The 26,089-nt window shown below is 47.3% G+C and overlaps 1 protein-coding gene across 3 annotated transcripts in view; it reads right to left on the bottom strand.

The window, feature by feature from the left end:
• gria4b (glutamate receptor, ionotropic, AMPA 4b) overlaps positions 1-26,089 on the bottom strand; it is a 93,701-nt gene that overhangs the window by 16,929 nt on the left and 50,683 nt on the right. For all 3 annotated transcript variants that reach the window (XM_030362274.1, XM_030362272.1, XM_030362273.1), the window contains exons 6-11: positions 25,413-25,571; positions 20,863-21,030; positions 17,315-17,419; positions 14,959-15,069; positions 7,833-8,039; positions 3,137-3,510 (exon numbers count right to left, since the gene is read on the bottom strand). In XM_030362274.1, coding sequence (XP_030218134.1) covers positions 3,137-3,510; positions 7,833-8,039; positions 14,959-15,069; positions 17,315-17,419; positions 20,863-21,030; positions 25,413-25,571 — 1,124 coding nt within the window. The remainder of the gene's footprint in view (positions 1-3,136; positions 3,511-7,832; positions 8,040-14,958; positions 15,070-17,314; positions 17,420-20,862; positions 21,031-25,412; positions 25,572-26,089) is intronic.

Here is a 26,089-nt window from a genome sequence, read left to right as displayed (position 1 = left end):
AAGCCTTGGGCACAGACACTACTCTCTAAATGACTTAAATTGGCTAAAATGAAATCGAAAAGGTACACCCGAGTGGAACTTAGCGATGAATCACTTTAAGCGTAACAGAGCCATTCAAACCGCTATTCCGAGTGGATGTGCGGGGACTAGCGCTTTCACAGAGAGACACCACAGACAGCTACAGGCCTTAGCAACACTCTACATGGGGACACGTTGGGTGTGTGTGTGTGATGGCGGACATTGGACAACAAGCCTGAACCCTTAGGATGGAACGCACCATACAAGTCCCAATGCGACACCTCTTGCTTCTGCAGAAAGGCCGCTTCAGCAACGTGGCTTCCGCAAACACTGGTCCGAGGTAAAACAGCCGGGGGGGGGGGGGGTGGTGAGGGGGTGAGGGAGGGAGGGTGGGCGAGGAGGGGGGAGGGAGGGAGGGTGGGAGGGCGGGCGGGCCTGGGTCTTGTACGGTGCATTGTGGAAGACATGGGAGTGGAGTACAGCAGAATCCCACGCTGGGTTGAATGTGCCGGGGTGAACATCGCTCTCTTATGACACAGTTTGTGGACCGGTGGAGGGGTGAGTGGCTTCGGCCGGTCGTAAACCAGGGGCTCCCCGATGCGGAGACGGAACACAATGCCAAGTACGGAGCGGTACGTAAGAGGAAGCGGACGTACGACATGGAAGCTAACACAGGGCGGCGCAGCCAGTTCAGCCCCGCCGGGTTGAAAATGTAAAAGATTGATATTTAAGTAGCGTCTGCAGGTCAGATGGTGAAACAACATGGCCGAGCGAGACAGAGAGAGAGAGACAGAGAGAGAGAGACAGAGAGAGAGAGACAGAGAGTGAGAGTGAGAGTGAGAGTGAGAGTGAGAGAGACAGAGACAGAGACAGAGACAGAGACAGAGACAGAGAAAGAGACAGAGACAGAGACAGAGACAGAGAAAGAGAGAGAGAGAGAGAGAGAGACAGAGACAGAGACAGAGACAGAGACAGACAGAGACAGAGACAGAGAGAGAGAGGGAGCACCAGAGAGAGTGAGAAAGACAAAGTGTGTGTGCCTTAAACCTTGACGGTAAAGTTGCACACACAGTATGGGACGCAAAGCCTTTAGTGCAATAAATGAGCTAATAAAAATGGAATTAAAACACACTTTATGAAACCATTACGGTAAAATTCATAAGATCATTAAACTTAATTTCAAGGAGGCCCAGGTACACCGGGTTTGTAAAATGTGCACATATGGCACATATGGAAAGGCATTTGAAATGGGTTGCTATTTCAGAATCCCATTTTAATTGAGCCAATATGTCTCGAGGTATATAATATGTCATTAAAACAAACCCTTTGAACGCGGGTATGGGTCCTTGCTCATCGCCCCCAACCAACACCAGCCTACGACGGCAGAAGTCTGTCCAAAGCATACCACTCCACCAGCAGAACGTTCACCAACACTGATCTCCATCCGTCAATGTCCAAAAACCACCAGCGAGTAAAGGGCTGATAATGGTTCCACGTCGACGCAACGCAATGACCACGCAGACGATTCGACGCAGTCATGAACCTGTTTTGGTTCCGCGTCGGCTTTTATTGAGCGGACCAATCACAGCCCTTGCTGCTGCCTCGCCCCGACGCAAGGTTCTTTGCGAGGCGCACGTCAGGCCCTTGCGGTGGACGCAAGGAGGGTCCACAAGGAAGTAACGGGTCCGTGCGTTGTGTCAACGTGGAACCATAAATAAGCCTTAAGGCCAACCGGCCCGGTGTTGGTGTTGGTTGGTGTTGGTTGACGCTGGGAGGGGCGGCGGGAAAGCACCGACCAGATCGTATTGTAAACCATTCGTATTTCTAGAAGCATGCCAACACATCAACGTCTCACATGAAATATTGGCTGAGAGAATCATGAGCCGTATGAATTTCTTAATAACACGTTAAATTGAGGATGTAAAGACCCCTTCCTGTTTCCAAAAAAGAGGTTGAAGAAAAATGTTGTTTCAGTTAGATAAATGTATCGGTTAATCACAATTTTTTAATACACTTAAAGCTTGGGGAATGCTGTACAGTATGCCTTGTTATAAAACGAGATCGAAATGAATTCTGATTTTCCTAGAAGCTCTTACTTAGATAGAAATTAAACTCTGCCATAGCTCTCTCACGAGGCAGAAACAAAGTTATATCATGCTCTTCCAGCTGCAGACTTGCCAACAACAATCTCTCTCAAAGTAAAAAAAAAATCTGAACGGTCACACTCCAAAAGTAAATTACAAAGAAGTACCAGATTGGCTGTTTAAAGTTGGCAAGAGTATAGGGGCTACATCCGGAGTTAATGTGTGATGTCTTTAAGATTACCATCTAAATGAGGAGGGATCTATTCCCCCTGAACACATCACACTGTCAGCTGGATGAAGCAAGGCTCAATTAGTGGAACGCACGTACTTGCTGGAGCCTATAGGAGGAGCAAGGCGAGGGGAGGGGGATGGCGACTCCCAGAGAGAGAAAGACAGCGACAGACAGACAGACAGTGAGACAGACAGACAGACAGAGAGACAGACAGACAGACAGACAGACAGACAGACAGACAGACAGACAGACAGTGAGACAGACAGACAGACAGACAGACAGACAGACAGACAGACAGACAGACAGACAGACAGAAAGAGAGAGAGCACGAGCACGAGAGAGCGACAGAGTGAGAGGCGAACAGAGAGAGACACAGACAGACAGACAAGAGAGAGATAGAGATAGTTAGAGAGAGACGGATACAATGACACAGATGGACGGAGAAAAACAGTGAAAGAGAGACGGACAATAGAGAGACACAGACAGACAGACATGAGAGAGATAAAGATAGTTAGAGAGAGAGACGGATCGAATGACACAGACAGACGTAGAGAAACAGTGAAAGAGAGACGGACAAGAAAGGGACACACAGACAGACAGAGAGTCAGATACAAAGAGACCGACAAGAGAGAGACACAGTCAGACCGACAGACAGAGAAGGCGAGAGACAGAACGAGAGAGAAGAGGGGGGACTCCCCCATGCAGACAAAGAGACTCTCGTCGCCACCCTCTGGATGGGGGTGTGACGGGGGGCGGGACGGGTGGGGCCGGACGGACGGCCGGTTGTGGTGGGGGTCCTTACCTGGGGGAGATGTCACAGCCCTGCTGCATGAAGGCGCCCAGGGAGAACCAGAGGGAGTTGAAGATGCCGAACTCATTGGGGGGCTGATCACTGGGCGGACCGTCGGTGCCTTCGTCAGGCTCCTCGGTGTGCCACTCGTACGGGCTGAAGCGGCTGACCAGGAAGAGCACCACGCTCACGCCGATGTAGGCGAACACGATGCACATCCAGATCTCGTAGGCCAGCGGGTCCAGGAAGGAGAACACCCCGGGTTTGGACTTTTGGGGCTTCTTGATCATGATGGAGATGCCCAGCGACATGAAGGGCTTGGAGAAGTCGATCACCTCCTCCCGGACCAGCGTGATTGTCAAGGGGGCCACAGCGATCTCCGCTTTCTGTGGGGGGTGGGAGGGCGCACAGAAGGAGACCATTAGAGGATTAAAATGAATAAATAGATGGACGCTTTTATTTTGGAGGGCGCCGGTGACCCTATAGTGGGACTGGAAAGGACTTGGCGTGTGTGGATAGTGGTAGAAGTTACATGAATGAAAAAAGCTAACATGAATGACATGACTACTGTGTCATCCATAATTCACATGTACAGCTACAGCCGTTCCTGAAATATGTATTTCCAAACCAATCCGAAAGGGTGCAGTGGTGAGCCCGTTAATATGCACTGGGCATCCCCAACTGCCAACAAGCTCTGCTGAAATAAATCATGCTCAGCAGCAGTGAAACCCACACTGCTAATATTATTATACTGGAAGATCACCAAAGACAACTTCATACATATTACCCTTTGCAAAACTCAGTCATTGCCATAACAAAAAGCTTGCTGATTCTCATTACAAGCCTGTACAACAAAGTGCTTCCTTGCACTGGGGGACACACAAGACCCAGTGTCTCACCTCAGTCACTCATCCCTATTAAGTATGCAGGCGGAAGGATATAATCTGTGTTTTATCACCTTGTAGTCTAATCGGTGTCATCGACACCGAGGGAAATATCCTTCGATCCTGATGTATTTTGCCGTACAGCCCTGGAGAGCCGTTTAAAAGCACATACTGTATCTTTTCCCCCCACGAACTGAGCGTAGGTTCAACCCAATCTCCAAACATCATTTATTGGCCCGATATGAGCTTCCAGGTTCAGACAGACAATAAACCGGCAGGTCGTTGGGAGCAACGAGAGAGAGAGAGACACATAACCAATCTCGGCCTCGCTCTTTCTCATTTCACCGGGATCTCTCCCTCGCCCGGGCACAGCTCAGAGTCATCAAGGTGAGCTCGAAAGAAGGAATAGGAACAGACGCAGGGATGATGGGAGAGAGGATGAGACAGACGTACAGACAGACTGAGAGAGAGAGAGAGAGAGAGAGAGAGAGAGAGAGAGAGAGAGAGAGAGAGAGAGAGAGAGAGAGAGAGAGAGAGAGAGAGAGAGAGAGAGAGAGAGAGAGAGAGAGAGAGAGAGAGAGAGAGAGTTAGACAGACAGAGAGAGATTGAGGGAGAGCTGGGGAGAGACAAACCGCAAGAGATAGAGAATGCGAGAGAGAGAGAGAGAGAGAGAGAGAGAGAGAGAGAGAGAGAGAGAGAGGGAGAGAGAGAGAGAGAGGGAGAGAGAGAGAGAGAGAGAGAGAGAGAGAGAGAGAGAGAGAGAGAGAGAGAGAGAGAGAGAGAGAGAGAGAGAGAGAGAGAGAGGCAGACACAGACTCAGAAACAGGCAGGAGTAGCAGAGAGAGAGAGAAAGAGAGGAAACTAGGGAGGGAGAACAAAACTTCAAACCACTCGTGAAACTCCCCGGGAGGCTTAGTTCAAAAGCCTTGAGGGGAAATTAGAGTGGGTGATAAAATAATGTGTCAGAGAAATATGCTTACAACACAAGAAGGCGGAAATATATAAAAATAGAGGGATAGAGTGAGCGCCGGGGGCTCGCGGCCCGCCTCACACACACATTCACACACTGCCCCGCTGCAAAATCCCCCAAAACCAGATTATACTTAGCGATTTAGCAACTCTCTTGTGACCTTGTCTGGGTGGCTTTGGGTGCAAAAAGGCTTAATCTCCACCACCACAGAAGAAGAAGAAAACTAGAAAGGTTTGCCTTCAAACCCGCCCAGCGAGGGAGGGGTGGGCTGACCAGGCTGGTGTGTGGCTGATGGAGTGGGGGGTGGGGTGGGGTTGGGGTTGGGGGGGGGGGACAAGATGAAGGTGATGGATGATAGAGCAGTCGCTCTATCATTCTGTGCAAAATGGACGACTAAAGGACGGGCCGCCCTGAAGGGGCCGCAGTGAGGGGGCAGCTACTCAGCATGTAGGGGAGGGTGGCAGACGCCGGGTGGCTCCTGAACAGAGCGAGAGGACAGATTCCCCACCTGGAAGAAACTGCTCTGACCAAGCCCTGCTCTTCATTCACGGCCAGATAACCGCTGAGGTGTGAGATCAGAAACACCAGGACCCTTTATGGCCGGCCAACAACAACAACAACTAAAACTTTCCTGGATGCTTTTCATCATGGATTCAGGACTGCCGCTATTTCATGTGCAGCCTTATGTTTACCAAACCATATGCTTAAGGTAACACTCTACCTGCACTATGGCACTTTTCTACTGCATGTATTTATTAAAGGTGACATATTATACCACCAGGTGTGAGTGTGATTAGCCGTTTTGAAAAGCTGCCTCTTCTGACATCATAGGTGGGCGTGTCCACCTAGATGTTTGACGGATCGATGAGCAATGTTTGCTACAGTTCACTGGTTAGTCTGGTAGACTCTTCTATTTAGCATACCTCTAGGTGGACACGGCCAGTTTCCAAAACGGCTTGAACGGCTAATCACACTCCAGTGTTAATTTCGTTAACGAAAAATATGACGAAAAATGTTCGTCAACGACCTTTTTTCCGTGACTAAGACGAGACGTTGACGAGCTAAAAATAGATCTGTGATAATAAAAACGATGACGAAATGTCATTTTGTTTTCGTTGACGAGACGAGACAGGACGAAAATGTTATTGGTGTGCTATTTGGACATTCAAAATGCACGATATATTCCAATCAGTACACTCCCGTAAGGTTCTTATGCAACTGTTCACTCCTCCAGTAAATAGGACGGACCTTAGCTTCCACTTGGCAACGGGAGGTATATGGTCCACTCAGCTATGAGCTAACGTTATGCATTGTACATGATTCGAAATTCTTCCCAGCTTTTATTCCACAGATACTAGGGTCTATAGCATATAACCGCGTTGTCTGATTACAGTTTAATTCATTTTTCACAATTTACCGGCTCTCGTTTTGAAGAAAATCACTGCGCCATTCGTTTCAATGGGAATTGCCACGGTCTATACTTCAACATAAAGTGGACTTTGAAATTCGTCCCAGCCTTTATACCCAAGATACTATAGGGTTTATAGCATATAACCGCGTTTTCTGATTACAGTTTAATGCATTTTTCACAATTTACCAGCTATCGTTTTGAAGGCTGAACAGACAAGAGTACTAAAGTGTGACGTCACGTTTCGAGAGGAACAGATTTTCGGTTCTACACAAACCAAATTAACAAGGGGAAATCCTATGCCACACGAACCTTTTATAAAGGAACAATCTTTTTGTGAATTGATTTGTGAGTTTGCTTTACCAATGATGTAAGTAATATTAAGAATAGATTGTCTTCATATTAAAAAAAAAACGAAACTAAACTAACGTTTACAAACTTTTCCTTTTAATACCCCAGGGGAATACATGAACGCCTCGACATTTTTCGATTGGTAGTGATTTTCACCTCTTGAAATTGATTTATTTTAATTTTGAAAGAAACAACACATGGAAGCAATGGAGAAGGCCATCTCTCGTTCGGTTGTTTAGAACTGAAAATCCGGTTGCCAGGACAACGTAACGTTTTCACTTTAGTACTCTATTTGAGTGGAACAACTTAGCAGGTGTCCATATAGCCTATATAGGGTTAGCCTAATTGAACTAGTTTAAAAAGAGAAAACATTTTGACTAAAAGTAATGACTAAAAGTTGACTAAAATGTAAGGACTTTTCGTAGACTAAAACTAGACTAAAACTACAAAGGAAAACAATGACTAAAATGTGACTAAATATACTAAGCATTTTCATCATAAGACTAAGACTAAGACTAAATCTAAAATAGCTGACAAAATTAACATATGGTATAATATGTCAGAAAAAGAGCTACACTAGAAAGTGTCTCAAGAATAAAAAGGTGCCTATCCACCAGTCAATCCATCACTCACACACAAGTGAGGCCACAGGAGGTTGCTAATGGGAAAGAAACGTACAGAGTGCAGGTTTGATTTATATTCTTACTTACAAACTATAACAAGTGACGTTGACAGCCGATACCCTGTCTCTGCTATTGTATTTTAAGTTAGATTACCTTTTAAAGTAAGAAATGGGGGGCAGGATAGTTTGTCATGGCAAGAGCGTTCAACGGCCGTCTGAAAAGCAGCGGGTTTGATCCCCGTTGTCCTCAGCCAGCCTACACAGACGACCCTGATCAAGATGCCTCCCTGGATTCTACCTGTTCCGAATTCCAATCAGGTAGAAGGCAAGGCAAGCCGCTTTTTCCTGTTGAGTCACTTGAAAGCAACGTTCCCTAAATAAACAAGTAAATAACTAAATGGAGTGCAAGAGACTCTCTCTCTCTCTCTCTCTCTCTCTCTCTCTCTCTCTCTCTCTCATGCCGGTGTCTCACCCCGTACACCAGCTCCCCGACCATCCCGTTCCAGATCTTCGTCTCCGGGTCCCGGGCGCCGTACTTCCCGTCGGGCACGATGGAGATCTTGTACTTGATGCCGATGTGCTTGGCGATCTCCGAGGCCAGGTCCACGCAGTAACCCTCGTACTGGTCGTTGCCCTCGTACAGCTCCCAGTTCTTCTTCAGCATCACGTACGGCCCTTCCTGTACACCGGGAGGGAGAGTGAAGGGGGAGGGGGAGAGAAGGGGAGAGAGAGAGAAGGATGGGAGAGAGAAGGGGAGAGTAAGAGATAATGGGGGAGAGCGACAGAGAGAAAATGGGGGGAGAGAGAAAGAATATGGGGAAGAGAGAGAGAGAGAGAGAGAGAAGGGGGGAGAGAGAGAGGGGGAGTGAGAGAAGGGGATGTGAGAGAGAGAAGTGAGGGCGAAAGAGAGAGAAAGAGAAGAGGGAGAGAGAGAGAGGGTGTGAGGGAGAGAAGTGAGGGCAAAAGAGAGAGAAAGAGAAGAGGGAGAGAGAGAGAGAAAGAAAGAGAGAGAGATCGAGTGAGGGAGAGAAGGGGGGGGAGAGAGAGAGAGAGAGAGAGAGAGAGAGAGAGAGAGAGAGAGAGAGAGAGAGAGAGAGAGAGAGAGAGAGAGAGAGAGAGAGAGAGAGAGATTGAGTGAGGGAGAGAAGGGGGGGGAGAGAGAGGGAGGTGGAGGGGGAGCCACACCGTCAGACAGACAAGGCACATGAACCCGACAACCAGGCAAGCCAAGTTCTCACATCCAACAAGTGGGCGCGACACGCTGCGCTGTATGCAACACACTAAAGTTTCATGAGCTTCACTTCGTTACAATTGATGCACATTTGTTTGTTTGTTTTCTTTATTCAGGCGTTCCAAGACAGTGGGGGGGGGGGGGGGGGGGGGGGATGTGCAAACTTGGTCTTATTTGAGTTGAGGAGAAATGCCTTTTTCTTTCAATTTAATTAAAGGAAAACAAACAGTAGCAGTGAATTAAAATGTATTTCTGGTAGAACTCATGAATTCAGAGTGATAGATATTTAAATCAGCGTATCCCTGACATGCTGTTTTCACACTTAATGCGTTGCATTAATAATGACATATTAATAATGTATTATTATTAATACATTATTCATTTATGAGACAGTGACGCAGATAGGATCGCCACAAACTGCTAATGGCAGATATGTGTGATGTGCATATGGATGCATTGCACACCAATGCAGCAACATAAACAGCTCACTCTAAGCGGTCGGGCGTCGACGACAGATTAACTGGAGAACATGGGAATTCATAGTGAAAAAAGACCTGTCACAACTTAACTATTTGAATATCAAAAAGCTAAATCTGACAGCTTCTGGGCTAATGGTGGAAATCAATCACCAGATGTTTTCACAGATCTCTCTTGGGGGCGAGGAGAAAAAATAAAGATAAATCCAAATTAAAAACGGTGGGTCTCTGCTCTGATACAGTCAAACTAATTGCTTCTGTCATTGGAAGCAGTCTGTTGCATACTGAGGACGCTGCGCAATGTACTCTTGAAATGGGTATGCTTGACATTGCCCGGGGCTAAGCTAGGTAAAGCAAGGACTGGAGAGAGAGTAGCAGGGGAGGATGCTAACGCCGGGCTAACGCTAGGCTGTATCGCGCAGCAGCACGCGATGCAGCCACGTACGAGCCAACGTAGTGTCATAGTGTACGTGCAGTATGGCGCGTGTTAGGTGATTGTATGGCAAGGACACACTTATTTTTAACACAACAAAAGCTAAAACACAATTGTATCATTTATTTTTAATTGCATTTTTTATTGGTGACGATACATCTTAAACTCAGAGGAAGTTAAGTAAACAAACTACTTCATGGGCTCCATGTGACTTTTCATCGCCGTGAAAGCTGACAAAGCATTTATTATTAATGTATTTAGATATTTTTTTATGTAAAAGCTTTGTTTACAGAAGCGCTACTGTTTGACACAAATAGTGCACATTTTCACTTGGATTGGGGGTTACTGTACATTGAGGACCTCATTCAAATGATTGCTTGCTGGGAAGTACAAACTGGATATTACACACAGACAACAGCAGGCTGGAATATAATGACAATTATATTGTCGTTATAGTGTGAGATGTGGATCAACGAGAAAGCTACAATCTACAAACAACACCAAGAGCAAGATGGCCGACAGATTGGTCAATAATCAGAACAAGGCCTACTCTCTCATTGGCTAATGCGGACGATAAAACATGCCATTAAGCAAGCGTACACAGTCACACACACAAATATGCAAAGCGTAGACACAAAGGCAGGCCTACACACACAACCCCCCCCCCCCAAAGAAAATAGATATTTAGGGATATACAGCAAATAAACACAAATCCAAACAAGCACACATTTGCAATCAAAGACCCCTCTATTCGATACAACTACAGAGACGGATATCACAAATAATTCAGCTTCAACGCATATTCAAGTATTCCCACATTTTCTGTTGGATAAATATGTAATCTAAGAAAAGCAGTGTTCTATCATTAATACAAAAATAATGACATAGCTCATAAGAAGCCTTTTTTTTTTGCCCCATTTTTTACTCTGGTTCCCCTCTGGCAGTCGCTGCCACTAGAAAAATGCTAATTTTGTAACTTGGTTCCATGACATTTACGAATGGAGCATGTTCAAGACACGACGGTAGAAGAGAAGTAGCAACGACGAGAAAGGAACAGAGTGTTCCCATCGTTAATGACAAAAAAGTGAACAAAATTAAAACAAATTAAACTTGTGTTCTGATTTTTCGAGCAACTCGGCTCTGTCCAGTCATTTCTTGTAGAACACTTGTCGTCGGTTGACATTTTTTATATTAATAAAATGAATCATAATGTATTAATTCATAGTCAACCTTTCCGCATGGCTGTAGAAAAGCCCAGGCGTCAGCTGTGTGAAGTGAGGGCGCTAGGCCTTGTCCCCGTGGGGGCTTTAGCCAACACAATATTATGACAATTTCAGCAATATTAAAGCCATGGCTCATGCCTTTGAAGAAAGGCAAAGGAGAGAAGGAAGGGGCTGGGGGCTTGCTCTCTTGGTGTGCATTGCACACACACACACACACACACACACACACACACACACACACACACACACACACACACACACACACACACACACACACACACACACACACACACACACACACACACACACACACACACACACACCCCTGTGTTGAGCAGTTAATAAAGCCAGATTAACAAACACAGAGAGTCTAACTCTGGATTAATTCTCGACGTGTATCCACAGAATAATGTGTAATTTAACTAAACGCCCCGTTTCACCGTCCCTGGATCCGTATTGGGGTAACCTGCGCCTGCAGAACTCAACTGCGCAGCGAATGAATGCTTTCAAACATCGAATAAATCCCTCCAAACAGTATCAACATTGACCGCCATGCTTTCAGAGAACATTGCTAATTGACAAAAAGTCTGCAAACACACTGAAGATGTATCCTTAGAGAGTATCCTTATATTCCCCAGTTTATACCCTGCTGGTCCATGATCCCTGAAGCCCTTGGCCACGTGTCTCAACTACAGAATGAAGCCTACAGACTGAGGCCTACAGACTGAGGCCTACAGACTGAGGCCTACCCTACAGACTGAGGCCTACCGATTGAGGCCTACAGACTGAGGCCTGCCGATTGAGGCCTACAGACTGAGGCCTACAGACTGAGGCATACAGACTGAGGCCTACCCTACAGACTGAAACCTTCAGACTGAGGCCTACAGAAAGAGGCCTGCCCTACAGACTGAGGCCTACAGGAAGAGGCCTACATACAGACTGAGGCCTACCCTACAGAAAGAGGCCTACAGGCTGAGGCCTGCCCTACAGAAAGAGGCCTGCCCTACAGACTGAGGCCTGCCCTACAGACTGAGGCCTACAGACTGAGGCCCACCCTACAGACTGAGGCCTGCCCTACAGACTGAGGCCTACAGACTGAGGCCCACCCTACAGACTGAGGCCTGCCCTACAGACTGAGGCCTGCCCTACAGACTGAGGCCTACAGACTGAGGCCCACCCTACAGACTGAGGCCTGCCCTACAGACTGAGGCCTACAAACTGAGGCCCACCCTACAGATTGAGGCCTGCCCTACAGACTGAGGCCTACAGACTGAGGCCCACCCTATAGACTGAGGCCCACCCTACAGACTGAGGCCTGCCCTACAGACTGAGGCCTACAGACTGAGGCCCACCCTACAGACTGAGGCCTACAGACTGAGGCCCACCCTACAGACTGCGGCCTACAGACTGAGGCCCACCCTACAGACTGAGGCCTGCCCTACAGACTGAGGCCTACAGACTGAGGCCCACCCTACAGACTGCAGCCTACCCTACATACCCTACAAATAGTCATTTAGCAGCCATTTTGATGTAAAGAATCTTACAGTGGTCCTTTAGCAGACACTAAGTCTCCTAATATGAGAGTGACATCTAAATGACTCCTTGGATGCGTCAGCTGGCGCTTATGTTTAGTCATTTAGCAGACGCTTTTATATTAAGAGACTTACATTAAGTGATTAAGCAGTCGCTTTTATCTAAAGGGACTTATATTTTCTCACCTCACGGATGCTTTTTGTCTCAAGGGACATTCATTGAACCGGTAGCTAGGCACAGGTCCTTACTGTGTTAAATCCCCATTCTTATGCATGGAAGAATGTAAGTCACATACGTACTGTTCTGCTGCATGTTTCAATACAAACAATCGTGCTAACATTTTGCCATGCATTGAAACACAATCTTTTTTAAGGGGTAAACAAACAAGCAATCTCATAGGTTCAAGTTGCAGATGAAGTTCGACTTAATCCTCGCTCACGATCCGGCAAGACACGCAATTACATGTAATCAGCTGTAGTGATTATTACAGCCCTCCATATAGCGGGCCTTTTCATCAAGAGTTGTGTCGATGCGGGATGATACACCCCTCTTTCAATCAGGTACAATTGACAAAGTTCTTTAAATATATATTTATATGTATATGCATACACACAAGCACAAACGCAACCAAGTTTAGACACCACTGTGAAAAAGCCCAGGTAAAACAGGTCACGTCTGCGCCTTGCAGCCATATGTTCATCCCAAGCCTGATGGAAACTTTAAACACACAGGCACACACGCACACCCGCACACACCCACATACACACACACACTAGAAAACTCCCAGCATCTTAGAGTGCCAAATTGCATGAGAAGGCGCCTTCAGCATCTGTTTTGTGATGTACTCGCAATAAACAAGACTAGACCGTCCCACTGACACACACACACACACACACACACATTCTATTTTTATACCTGGGTGATTCATGCCGCCATGTCTTGTGTTTTCCATATTAAAATCCCGCCGTCATAGTGGGTTAATCATATTATATATAGATTATTTTTTTTCCAGAGATAGAGCGAAGGGATATAATTTAGAAACCCCACGGGGTCCGCGCCTTTGTTTGACCGGCAAACAAAGCCGCTTAAACACACACATACACACGCACAGACTTCAAAATAAAAGCGTGAAAGGCAGCCGTTGAGCAACAATATCATGCTGAATAAAGAATGAGTACAAGCGGCAGGGAAATGAACCGGGGTGATTATGGTGAGCCGGGGTCTCTCTGAGATGTTTGTTGAGCGGGTGGGTTGGTGCGGGTGGGCTTACGAGACACGACACAGTACAGTGAAGCGGGGCGCGGGGGAGAGGGGGAAATAAAGCGCTTGATTTTTCATTCAGGAATTTGCTCGCTTTGAAGTTGGTTAGCTCTTCAAAATAAAGCAATGTGTTTCACTGCATGAAGAAAGCCATTACCATTTGGGGGGGGGGGGGGGGGGGGTTTCTCCCGAAAACCGGAGCTGACTAACACCCTGGGAGTGCCGTTCGTCACGCACACATACACAAACGTGTAGTACACACTTACACTTACAGACTCCTTTAAGGCCAGTAAATACAATTAAAGGTTGGGTCATGAGCCGTGAGGCCCTTTGGGCTAGAGGGGCCCCTGGTCGGCCCCCAGCGTTAGGTCCTTAAACAAGACGTCTCTCCGCCGCTCGCTTCTTCCTCAGGAGGGTCTCCGTAACAGGCGCTCGTTGGGACCACCACGACGACGTGTGTCTGTGTGTGTGTGTGTGTGTGTGTGTGTATGTGTGTGTGTGTGTGTGTGTGTGTCTGTGTGTGCATGTGTGTGTGTGCGTGCGTGCGTGCGTGTGTGTGTGTGTGTGTGTGTGTGTGTGTGTGTGTCACAGAGTAGTAGAGCCATTGTGCCTTCATGTCCATGCAGTCTGTTAGTGCTCTTCGCTTTCTTTGAGCGTGGGGAGTTTTTTTGTTTTGGGAGGTTGGGGGTGGGGGGGGGGGGGGCTGTGTTGTCCGTTCCTCTCTCCGTTAAGTGCCTCTTGGGTGGGGGTAGGGGTGGGGATTTCAGTTTCTTAAAATAGGATTCCTGGTGGCGGGCTGAAAAGAGGAGGAATTGTACTGAGCGGAGACTCGTCATCCCTCTTGTCCCCGCCCCCCCCACCTCCCCCCGCACGCACAAACACACACACACACGCCACACATAAACCACCCTCAAATTCCCGCCAATCCATGCCCCATCTAGTGAACAGTTTATAAATCTTAGCCCCCTTTACACATTCCCTTCCCGCCAGACCCACTTACACACGCAAACATGCCCACACACACAAGTCGAGGACAGCATATTAGCATAGGGACCTCTGAGGTCAACCCTACACCATGCATGCTGTCGGGTTCTCAACGGCTGGCCAGGAGCAGTTCCTCACTGCAATGAGTCCTGAATCCTGAACTCTGGCACACAACAGCGGGAACCTGACTACGATAATATACTAGAGATATATATATCTATACAGAGAGATATACTCCTCAAAACCAGTACTTTATAGAATGCAAAATCCAGTGTGTGTGTGTGTGCGTGTGTGCAGATGTCATTGTGTATATACAGACAGGGGCATATGTGTGCATGTGTGTGCGTCTGTGTCTGTGTGTGCATGTGTGCGTGTGTGTGTATGTGTGAATGTGTGTGTGTGAGCACGCGTGCGCGCGTGTGTGAGTGTTTGTGCGTGCACACAGGCAGATCTCTCACCATGATGGTGGTCACCACGACGGTCCTGTTCTCCATGCCTGAGGTGTCGTTTGGCAGGAGGAGAGAGTCCTGGATGAGCACCATCTTGTCTGCGTCGTTCCAGTAGCCGATCTGCAGGGAGAGCAGCCAGCATTACCACCACTCCCTGCTTTAGAGAGGCTCTGGTAATTGGTTTGTGCACCCATACCGCTGTGTGTTTGAGTGTGTGTGTGTGTGCGTCTGTAAAAATGTGTGCATGTGCGTGTGTGTGTGTGTGTGTGTGTGTGTGTGTGTGTGTGTGTGTGTGTGTGTAAAACTGGCGAATAAATAAATTCTTAATAAGCAAAGGACCACAATTATTGTGTGGAGAAAAAGGCAATTGTTAGCTAATTGGTTAACATACTCCATCAATTATTTCTCAGAGCATTTCATATTCCATCCGTCTGATTTTGTGTTCACTAATGCATTTAAAATTGACTTTGTTTGATAATTTACAACTTTTCAGCTGGATAATATACAATGAAATTTTAAATTGTTCCTTGTTTCTCATTAATTTCTATCGGCCCACACTATGCTTAATCCATCAATAGCGTGTAAGAAATAAACCAATGCATTTGAAATGTAGCCTCAATAACGGATCTTCCCAAAGATCAATAATTACAACAATTTGCAAGTTTCTTCATGTGTAGGACACTTCAATTGTCTGAAAGGGAATCCCCCGGGACTCTAAACTAAACGTCTTACCAAACAAGAACTTATCCTGCTGTAAGTTCATAGCAGGGAAAAGGATGAGCGTTATAGACATCAACATGAGAGAGAGAGAGACAGAGTGAGATTGAGAGAGTGAGAGAGACAGAGAGTGAGAGAGTGAGAGAGACAGAGTGAGAGTGAGAGTGAGAGTGAGAGAGAGAGAGAGAGAGAGAGAGAGAGAGAGAGAGAGAGAGAGAGAGAGAGAGAGAGAGAGAAATGTGCAGTTGGATAAAGAAGCATGGAAAACCCTTGGTGTAGTTGGCACACGCTGGACCAGCTGGCAGCCATGATGGAGGGGCGAGGGGGGAGGGGGGAGGGGGGAGGGGTGAGGGGGGAGGGGGAGGGAGAGGGGGGAGGCAGGTCGGTGAGTGATCGCCGCTACCACCCCCTCACTGTGGCACTGTTCACAGTGATTGATGATCCTGTGTGGAGGAATGGTGTGTGTGTATGTGTGTGTTCACATCCACAGAGACATGCGTGACTATGGGATAGGAGGATGACCCATACACAGACACAAGCGACCACTTTAACCAACACAACCACCGCAAACACCCCTAGACCAGCACAGATCCAGATACCTGCAGACCTACACTAACGCACGCAGTTAAACGCACACACACACACACACGCACAACCAGACACACACAAACACACACCGACACATACCTGCAGACGAACACTAATCCATACAGATAAACACAAGCACACACACACACACACACACACACACACACACACACACACACACACACACACACACACACACACACACACACACCCACACACACACACACACACACAGACACGTACACGTCTGTGGGGGGGCTGTCCTGGAAGGACCTGAGATGTCCCGAGGGTTGAGGAGACAAGCCCAACTAGCAGGGTGATTGATGGTCCGTCTCCGCCCTTTCTCACCTCCCCCCTTCCAGCCGCTCCTCCACTAAAACCACACTGCAACCCCCCTCCCCCCCCCCCAAGCCTCTCCTCTCCTCATCCTAGTGTGATGTCTGTGTGGTGTGTGTGTGTGTGTGCGTGCTGGTGTCTAGTTCCCCTTGTAGGATAAATGCAGAGCACGGTAACCTCTTTGAATGGTGCGATGGTCTTGTAGCTTTTTCATTCATGTGCCGCTTCATGGGCATAGATACCCACACACACCTACTGATACCAAACACACAAACACATACACACGCACACAAACACATACACAGCTACCCCACCCTTTCCCCCTCATACACACACACAAACATACATATACAGATACCCCACCATCTCACACACAGAGAAACACACACACAGATACCCCACCATCTGTCAAAGACACAGATACTCAACCATCTAGCACACGCACACACACACACACCCTGAATGTCCCATATGGGATTAATAAATTACCATCTTGTCTTATTTGAGACCCAGGGCAAAGAGACAGCCAGGTCACCTCTGTGCGGTCAATCAACTCTATCAAATGCTCCTCAAACACATTCAAGCTTGCTCATTCGCAGCGTAAAACATAACAACATAAAGTAATGGAACGCCACACTGTTGTAGGACATGACAATGAGAAACAGTAACGCACAGAGCAGTACACTCAAGAGACAGGCAGGGTGCGGGCGGTGTGGTTTCTTACCCGTCGGGGTCCGTTACTCTTCAGCTCAAACACGTCCATCGTGTAGTTGACCCTTCGGCCATAGTGGTCGAACTGGACATTACCTGTTAATCCCTGCATCCGCACCTGGGGGCGGGGCAGAGGAGGAGGAGAATTAGTGAAACAATACATTGAGGTGAAGGTAAAAAGCTTCTTGAGGTCCTTCTCATTTTTTCTCGCACCCCTTCAGTGCAAACTTGTGCAAATGCACACAAACAAACGCACACACCGATCTCTTGGGGTGAAGCAGACGATAATGCCTTGATGCCAAAATCTGGAGCCCTCGGTGGCTGGCGGTCACCTAAAGGATTAGTATATTTGCTTCGAGCCTCTCCAAGAAGAAACCTTCAAAGAGACATGCGGGGCTATCTTCAGGATTTGTGACCTCCAAAACGCCAGGGTTGAGTCCCTCGGCCCATTCACCAATGACGTGTCAAAGAGCTGTGAAGTCTCACAACAAGTTTTTCTCTCTCGTTTTTTTTTTCGTCCTTTCTTCGTTTTGCCCACAAGCCCTGCGCCAAACTCATTAACGACCTCGTTAATTAGTACAACCTTCAACCAGAAGACTGGGGGAACTAATTAGAGAAGTCAGCTGTTGTGGTGTTTATTTGGTCTGAAAAAAACCCAAGCAGGAAAACAACCAGCATCTGTACCTGCTGGAACTCCTTGGCTGATAGTTAAGGGACCACAGTTCTGTGGCTGCTCCCCCTCCCCCTGTACAAACACACTCCATCATGCTCTCTCATGATCTCCTCAAATGTGACATTTGCACACTGTGCGTGTGTATACTGGATAGTGTACACTGGTGTACAAAACAGCTGGGAACTTTAACTCTTTGATCACACTGCCAATAAAAGTGCAGAAATGTCCCAAAAAATTGCTGATAAAGCCAGTGAACCCAAAACCGTATGTGGTAATTTGTCTTTTATACTCGTCAAAGTCTATGCCAATCTATGCCATTTTACTGAAATAAGTCCCCAATTTAGAAGAAAAAGGGGTAAATTCCTATGCGGCCTCAGAGAGAAAGTTGAGCTCTTCAGACACTAATAGTATAACGCCACGGTGTGTGCATATGGTGTAGCGCCGTCTGAGCAGCGATTTCTTTCATACCCGAGTCCGAGGGTAAGGCTTCCTGGACACATATTGAATAACGCTCCAGTGTGTGTGGATGGTGGAGCTCCAATGTAGCAGTATGTGAGCAATGTGTTTAAAGTCCACTTCTGAATAAGGGTTAGGCTTCCCAGACACCAGTGAAACGCTACGGTGTGACGCATTTATCACTCATACACAACAACGGTATTCTGAAATGACAAATTGATTGGTCACAAAAGTATCAGAAAGTTGGTGTGGGTCATAATCCACGCCAGGGGGGATAATCCCCCCCCCCCTTTCCTAAATTCTCAAAAAAATAATAATCGTAGGCCTATAGTGTTGAATTTAAGGTGAAACGGTGGGTTCACTGGTTCTTTAAGGCTGCGCATTCGGTTATCGGCTCATATGCTAACATAAAGTGAAACGTTATAGAATGAATCGACCTCATTAAAAAAATAAAATAAAAAAATACACTATGTTCACTTTGTTTCTTAACTTTTTTAAAACCTTTCCATCGGGTGTGTGTTTAATGGAGGGCAGCATCGATGTTTCCAGCGATACCTACACTGCCCGTTCTTAATGAGGACCTCATTGAAGGCATCTACATCGCTCACAGCACACATAAAGGAAACTCAGGTACAAAAGGTGAACAAGACCAACCACATAAGTCTTGGCTGGACACAGAGGAAACACACTACCAGGGGAAATCCCTTAATCACGCTGGACAATACAGAGAGCAAAAAATTGCATTATCGGTCTTCTAACTGGATTGACCGTCTGCACTCGCGACCAAAGCTTTTACTAAATTTGAAATAAACCGCAGAGGGGTGATGGAAGAGAAACATCCAAGTTTGCTTCCCCTTAATGTCTTTAGGCAAACGGTTACAGCACAGAGACACGATCCTGTCCGATATGCATTTTAATTCTTTCGGCATTCTCCTAGTAATTTGTCTTGATCAGTCATATCTGAAACCATTTTCCCCTATTGCTTTTTTCATGACCTCAATTTGCCTCCTTCCTGTCCCCACAACTCCAACTCCAAATACCAGGGCTACCAGGCCCCACCTGTTTGAGGGTTAGCTCCAGGGCTACCAGGCCCCACCTGTTTGAGGGTTAGCTCCAGGGCTACCAGGCCCCACCTGTTTGAGGGTTAGCTCCAGGGCTACCAGGCCCCACCTGTTTGAGGGTTAGCTCCAGGGCTACCAGGCCCCACCTGTTTGAGGGTTAGAACCAGGGCTACCAGGCCCCACCTGTTTCAGGGTTAGCTCCAGGGCTACCAGGCCCCACCTGTTTGAGGGGTAGCTCCAGGGCTACCTAGCATCCCCTGTTTGAGGGTTAGCACCAGGGCTACCAAGCATCACCAGTTTTAGGGGTAGCTCCAGGGCTACCAAGCCTCCCCTGCTTTAGGGTTCCGTATGAACACATTTCAAGCGATGACTTGTCCATCTGTTTAAATCATAACTGTGAAATCAAGACATCACAACGTGTTTTTTCTAGAGCTATTCACTAAGCTGTTATCCTTTCCCCGAAAAGTCACAATACAGCTATTGTGCCTGCATGTGTACAAAGAGTAACTTCAAGTGTAACCAGTGCTAGAGTCAGACACTACAGTTTGTACCATCAGGATTTGGGATTTTGAGGGTCTGCTCGTGTTGATTAGCTAGCCTCCCCTGTTTGAGTGGTTTGCTCTGAGTTGACTAGCAAGCCTCATCTGTTTGAGGGTTCGCTCCATGTCCATTAGCAAGCCTCACCGGTTTGAGGGTTCGCTCCATGTCCATTAGCTAGCTTCACCTGTTTGAGGGTTCGCTCCATGTTCACTTGCAAGCCTCACCTGTTTGAGGGTTCGCTCCATGTTCATTAGCTAGCCTCACCGGTTTGAGGAGTTCGCTCCATGTTCACTAGCAAGCCTCACCGGTTTAAGGAGTTCGATCCATGTTCACTAGCAAGCCTCACCGGTTTGAGGAGTTCGCTCCATGTCCATTAGCAAGCCTCACCTGTTTGAGGAGTTCGCTCCATGTTCACTAGCAAGCCTCACCGGTTTGAGGAGTTCGCTCCATGTCCATTAGCTAGCTTCACCTGTTTGAGGGTTCGCTCCATGTTCACTAGCAAGCCTCACAGGTTTGAGGGTTCGCTCCATGTTCACTAGCAAGCCTCACCGGTTTGAGGAGTTCGCTCCATGTTCACTAGCAAGCCTCACCGGTTTGAGGAGTTCGCTCCATGTTCACTAGCAAGCCTCACCTGTTTGAGGGTTCGCTCCATGTTCATTAGCAAGCCTCACCTGTTTGAGGGGTTCGCTCCATGTTCATTAGCAAGCCTCACCTGTTTGAGGGTTCGCTCCATGTTCACTAGCAAGCCTCACCTGTTTGGGTTCGCTCCATGTTCATTAGCAAGCCTCACCTGTTTGAGGGGTTCGCTCCATGTTCATTAGCAAGCCTCACCTGTTTGAGGGTTCTCTCCATGTCGAGCCCCTGGTTCCAGGGGGCGGCAGGGTTGGCCAGACATTCGCCGGCGTTGCCCCGCCGGGAGAGGTCCACTTTCTGCCGCCGCAAAATCCGGAACGCCTCCGCCATCACCATCACTCCGTCGTAAGTCAGCGCAGACGTGTACTTCACGGGACGAGAAGTGGCTGATTAATTCACAGATAACTGGGGGGTCCGAGGGGTACTGTTTACATGCAGGCAGGATTTTCTGTTAAGTTATTTTGATTTTATTCAAAGCCACTTCAAACGATCCCAGCATTAAGCCACATTCACAAACAACTGAGGACGCTAGAGTAGCTTCCGGGATCCAGAAACAGGGGGCTCTCTTTAAATAATAATAGTCAAGTGTTTATGAGTGCGCAAATTCGTTTTATGTTCACCATTTTCCGTCAGATATCCCTTGAAGGGAAAAAAACAAGCTGTAACTAACTCAATTTAGCCTCCCCCTTTTTTTCTCCCGTTTTGATCATGTTGTTTATTTTTTCAGGTGATAAATGACTCATCAAATGCTTAAATGAAGCCTTAGGGAGAGCTTAGCCGGTCTCTGGTGGAATTCAGCTTATTGAAATCTGCTCTCTCTCTGATTGGTGCGAAATCTCTCCACCTGGCGCAAATTTTAGATTGCAATTGCAATCAGCTACGTCTGCCCTCCCCGCGGACTCACAGGGGGCCCTGTGAGGACGACTCACACTTCAATAGGTTGCTGTTGGATTCTTCTCCTCAAGGCGATCTCTTTAATAGAATGAAAGAGGGCACGGAGGGGCAGGAGCACTGCTCATTTAAAAATAATACACAAGTGCTGTTGGGCAGATGTGCCTGAACAAACGCTCTAACATGATGGATCCAAACCTTTGATTGCTATTGTATATGTGTTATTTTATTTTAAGTGCTCACACACAAATCCATACAATTGGACCCGAGGAAATAGAACCCTTGAACTGGAAAAACAGGATAAAGAAAGTGGAAAAACAAACACGGCTGCTTTTGATTAATTGAGAATACAATTCCAGGCGATATGCAGTCACAGACCCGTCAGAGACGCAGTGAAACAGAAATATGCTAATACTGTGTGTTTCAACAAACAAGATGACATTTACGGAAAGTTCTGTGTGCTGTGACTGCTGACTGAATAGGGCAGTCAACTGGTACTCGCCTCAAAATGCCAGCCTCTGCCACAAACTCTGCTGGCCTGGTGTCCCTTTAAACCTAGCATTGATATCACGGACTGCGATCTCTGCGCTTAAATTGTGAATCTTAAATCAACCAGGCCTACCTTCCGGGAGAATGGAGGGATCTTGAAAGAGAAAAGCAAGAGCGAGAGCGAGAGAGAAGGAGGAGCAAGAGAGAGAGAGAGCGCAAATGGGAATGTCAGAGGGGCGGTCGAGGGATAATAAAATGACTATTTCGGCCAAACAGTGGAGCAGCCTAACATTAATTATCCCAACCAGCAAGGAGTTCATTAAGCCGCCCCTCACCTCCCCCTCCCTCCCACCCTCCCTCCCCCTCTCCCCCCTCTCCCCAGCTGGGTGGGATCCTTTTCATTAGTCTACTTCCTACCACGTCATTATGGCTCTCTGTGGGGGTCAACGCACACTTTACTCCCGCCATGGACCCTCCGAAAGAAAGGCTGCAGGTTGCACTGCCCCACACACACCCCTAAACCCACTCTTACACACACACAGCCTCTCTCTTCTAGATTACCAACACATCAATTAAGTCAACTTGCCAAGTCACTAACTAGCTTCTCTAGAGAGGGGAAACTCATTATATTTAAAGCTGAGAGCGGGGCCGTTGTTCCAGATTAAGTTAAATGATAAAGTCAAACCCCTTAATAACAATAAAGTTTCATAGGGCAAGGCCACAATTCACACAGAATTAAACTCTAATCCACCCAACATGGAGTTCGGCCAACAAATAAGCTAAAACCCTTGGGGCGAGAACACTATAGCAAGGTTTGCTCAAGGTTGCGAGGGGTCTACTATTTGCATTATACAACAGTTAAGCTATAAAGTTATATAAGGTCATGAGTCGGTAGCCTATGGCATAAACATTGAACATAATATGATCCAAATGGTGAAACAAGGGTATATAAATATTAATGTCCATACAGTACATCCTTTATGTCACAAGCACCTTCAAATTGATTGCGAGGTGAACCAAAAAGCCTGCATAGACTGGCTAGGTTTGAAGTGATGTGATTCTGACAGCAACATTCTGTTCCAGGTAACAGCAGGCTTTCACTGGTAAGCAGGGCAAGATGGGATCAAGCACATCACACTCACAATATAAGTATGGACAGACAAAGGCATGACTCCCTGTCATCGCTCTGTCATTAATGAGCAGGTAGGGTTAAGGCATCCAAGCCCATCCCCACTGATAGAATGGCAGACAGTTTGGTTCAAGCCCAGAGCTGTTTGGATGGGACTCAAACACCCTAACCACTCACACACTCACAGCACATCCTGCAGGTTTCAGTCCAAGGTATTTTCCAACTCCCACACACACGAATGAACATCCACACACATACACACAAACAATCCTCAATGTCCCTCCATCAAAAACTCCACTTTCTACCTCACTGCTTTCCACTTCTCCATTTTTTTGGACACTTACATTTTCTCCAAACATGCGAAACCCTTTCCTGGCCCTGCCAACTGGCATCTCAAATCCGCGTTGTCGCAGCGTGTCCGGATTAAACTAGAAAACCACGGCGAAACCCTCAAGTCCAAGCAAATGCAGAAAAGCATGAAAAATTGGTCAGTCTGACTAGAGGTGGACAGGAGGCCGCACAGAGCGGAACGCATTACAGTGATAACACACCCTCCCATTGGCAGTTGGGGGTCGCTATTGGAACGGTGAAAAAGGCAGCGTGACGATCAGACAGAATAGTCAAAAACACAAACAATAAAAAAATAAAAAGATTGAGCTGTCCTTGTTCAGAGTTCAGATGTTTCAGTTCACGTTCGTTCTCAGTTCATCCTCAGCAGGGTGGGGCAGACATTTTGGCAAAAAAAGAAAATAAACAATAAACCATAAAAAAAGACCATAATAAATGCGTTACTCAGTTGCGGTGCCTGCTGCCAGCTCCATGTTGTTTACTGGGTGATACTCGTGCCCAGGGCTTTGAAATCAGGGCAAACACAACACAAGCAGACAAGAAGACAAACAGCCTCTATGCAAGCAGGCCGATCTCTTATTCTACACAGAAATGTAGATTTAAACCCCCAGTTTTCTGCTACAGATAGCCTTCTGTCAAGTGACTCCGGCCGGACCCACCCAGCTGACCCGGCTGACTGGCTCCATAATGTACATTGATATCCGCCATCGCCTAATTGATTTCAGGTCTCTGTAAATAATAAAAGTGAGTGTTCCGGCAAGGCTCATAATAACCAGAGGACTTGTCTGGACTCACAGGCACGCAACCACACACACACACACACAGGTGGAGAACGCCCATGGTTTAATGGGGGATAAGGGTAGCGTTATCAAATAAAAATCACTGTGAGATGTGCTCACAGACACAGAGTGATATAGTGTGTGCGATGGGGTGTGGCACTATTTGGGGGGTTTATTATCATCAGAGGGCGCATGGTAATCCCCATGCATAAACCGTGGTGGGCCAGACGCACCAGAGCGCAGGTTTGAAGAATTGACAGGACCGAAAAAAGATCAGTGCATCGTATTCCCCAACGCTTTCCCAGGCAGTTCAACTGAGCCAGGCTGAGACATGCACTCATAGCACCCGGGGAGATCTCATGTAATCTTGCCGAGGTACACACCGCTGAAGCAGTGAGGCTAAATTGTGTGCTTTGCCCAGGGAATACACCGCACGGTACACATACTTTATTAGCAAGCCAGTGAAGTAGATTTGTGGCATGTTGTGGTGTTGTTTGTGTCACGGTATCGGATCAAGCATTGCTAACAAGGGTGCATAAGTGAGCCACTTAATAGGCAGACGAGTAATGTGGTTAGGAGCTAATAGTGACAAGGTCAAGGACATTTGGCTTTTAAAAGCGCCGCGCTAAGAGAGTGAGATATGAATGCTTAATGCAGGCATGATATGCCACCCATCCGCCAGCCATAATTTATCCGGAGCGGGAAAAACTGCTAACGGCATAAAGAGACAGTGAGAGACAGATCTAAGAGGTAGCTCATGCTACCTGTTGAGAAACAAATAGCTCCGGGTGCGATAACAGAGAAAACATTTTATAGTTAAAGAAAACATTCTATGCTAATATAGCACCAAAATACTCAAGAGTGAAGGAAAGGATAGTGAGCCTGCTTTACTTGTAAGCTATAGTGGCAAAATGCTGAAGAACGTGGTAGTAGATGTGCTATGCTAGCAAGCTAGTGCTGTAATGCTAACGAGTGTGGTAGGAGGTGCTTGCTATGCTAACAAGCTAGCAGCTAAATTCCAAAGAGTGTGGTGAAGGGCATGCTATGATACAAGCTAGCCAGGGGTTTGGCGTTGGGTGTGTCGCTAGGTGTGGGCGTGGCAGTGGGCGTACTTTGGGAGGGGCGTCGGAGCCGGGGTACTCGCGCTGGTCCAGTTTGTTCCAGCGCTGCATCAACTTGATGACCATGGGGTTGCTGAAGTCCACCAGTTGGAAGCCCGTCACGTTGGCCCCGCCGTGCATGAAACGCTCCAGGTTAATGTCCTTAAAGCCCTGGTGGTGGAGAGGGGGAGATAGAGAGAGAGAGAGAGGGAGAGAGAGAGAGAGAGAGAGAGAGAGAGAGAGAGAGAGAGAGAGAGAGAGAGAGAGAGAGAGAGAGAGAGCCAGAGAGCGAGAGTAAGAGCAAGAGAGAGAGTGAGAGCAAGAGAGAGAGCGCAAGAGAGTGTGAGAGAGAGTGTGAGAGAGAGAGAGAGAGAGAGTAAGAGAGAGAGAGCGCAAGAGAGAGCCAGAGAGCGAGAGTAAGAGCAAGAGAGAGAGTGAGAGCAAGAGAGAGAGAGAGAGAGTGAGAATGACAGCAAGAGAGGGAGAAAGAACAAGAGAGCGCAAGATGGCAAGAGAGACAGAGAGTGAGAGGGAAGAGAGATAGAGAGAGAGAGACCGCACAAAGAGACACGGTTGAAGTGAAGCAAAGGGATGGAGAGATGGAAAATAGGGAGAGCAAAACACACAGCAAAGGGTTGAGCAGGACGGAAGACCGTTGCAAACGCTGTGAGAGGAACGCACCGGTCAAA

This window comes from Gadus morhua, chromosome 7 (genome assembly GCF_902167405.1).
Source record: "Gadus morhua chromosome 7, gadMor3.0, whole genome shotgun sequence".
Classification (NCBI taxonomy): Eukaryota; Metazoa; Chordata; class Actinopteri; order Gadiformes; family Gadidae; genus Gadus; species Gadus morhua.
This window is presented reverse-complemented; position numbering and strand designations above follow the sequence as displayed.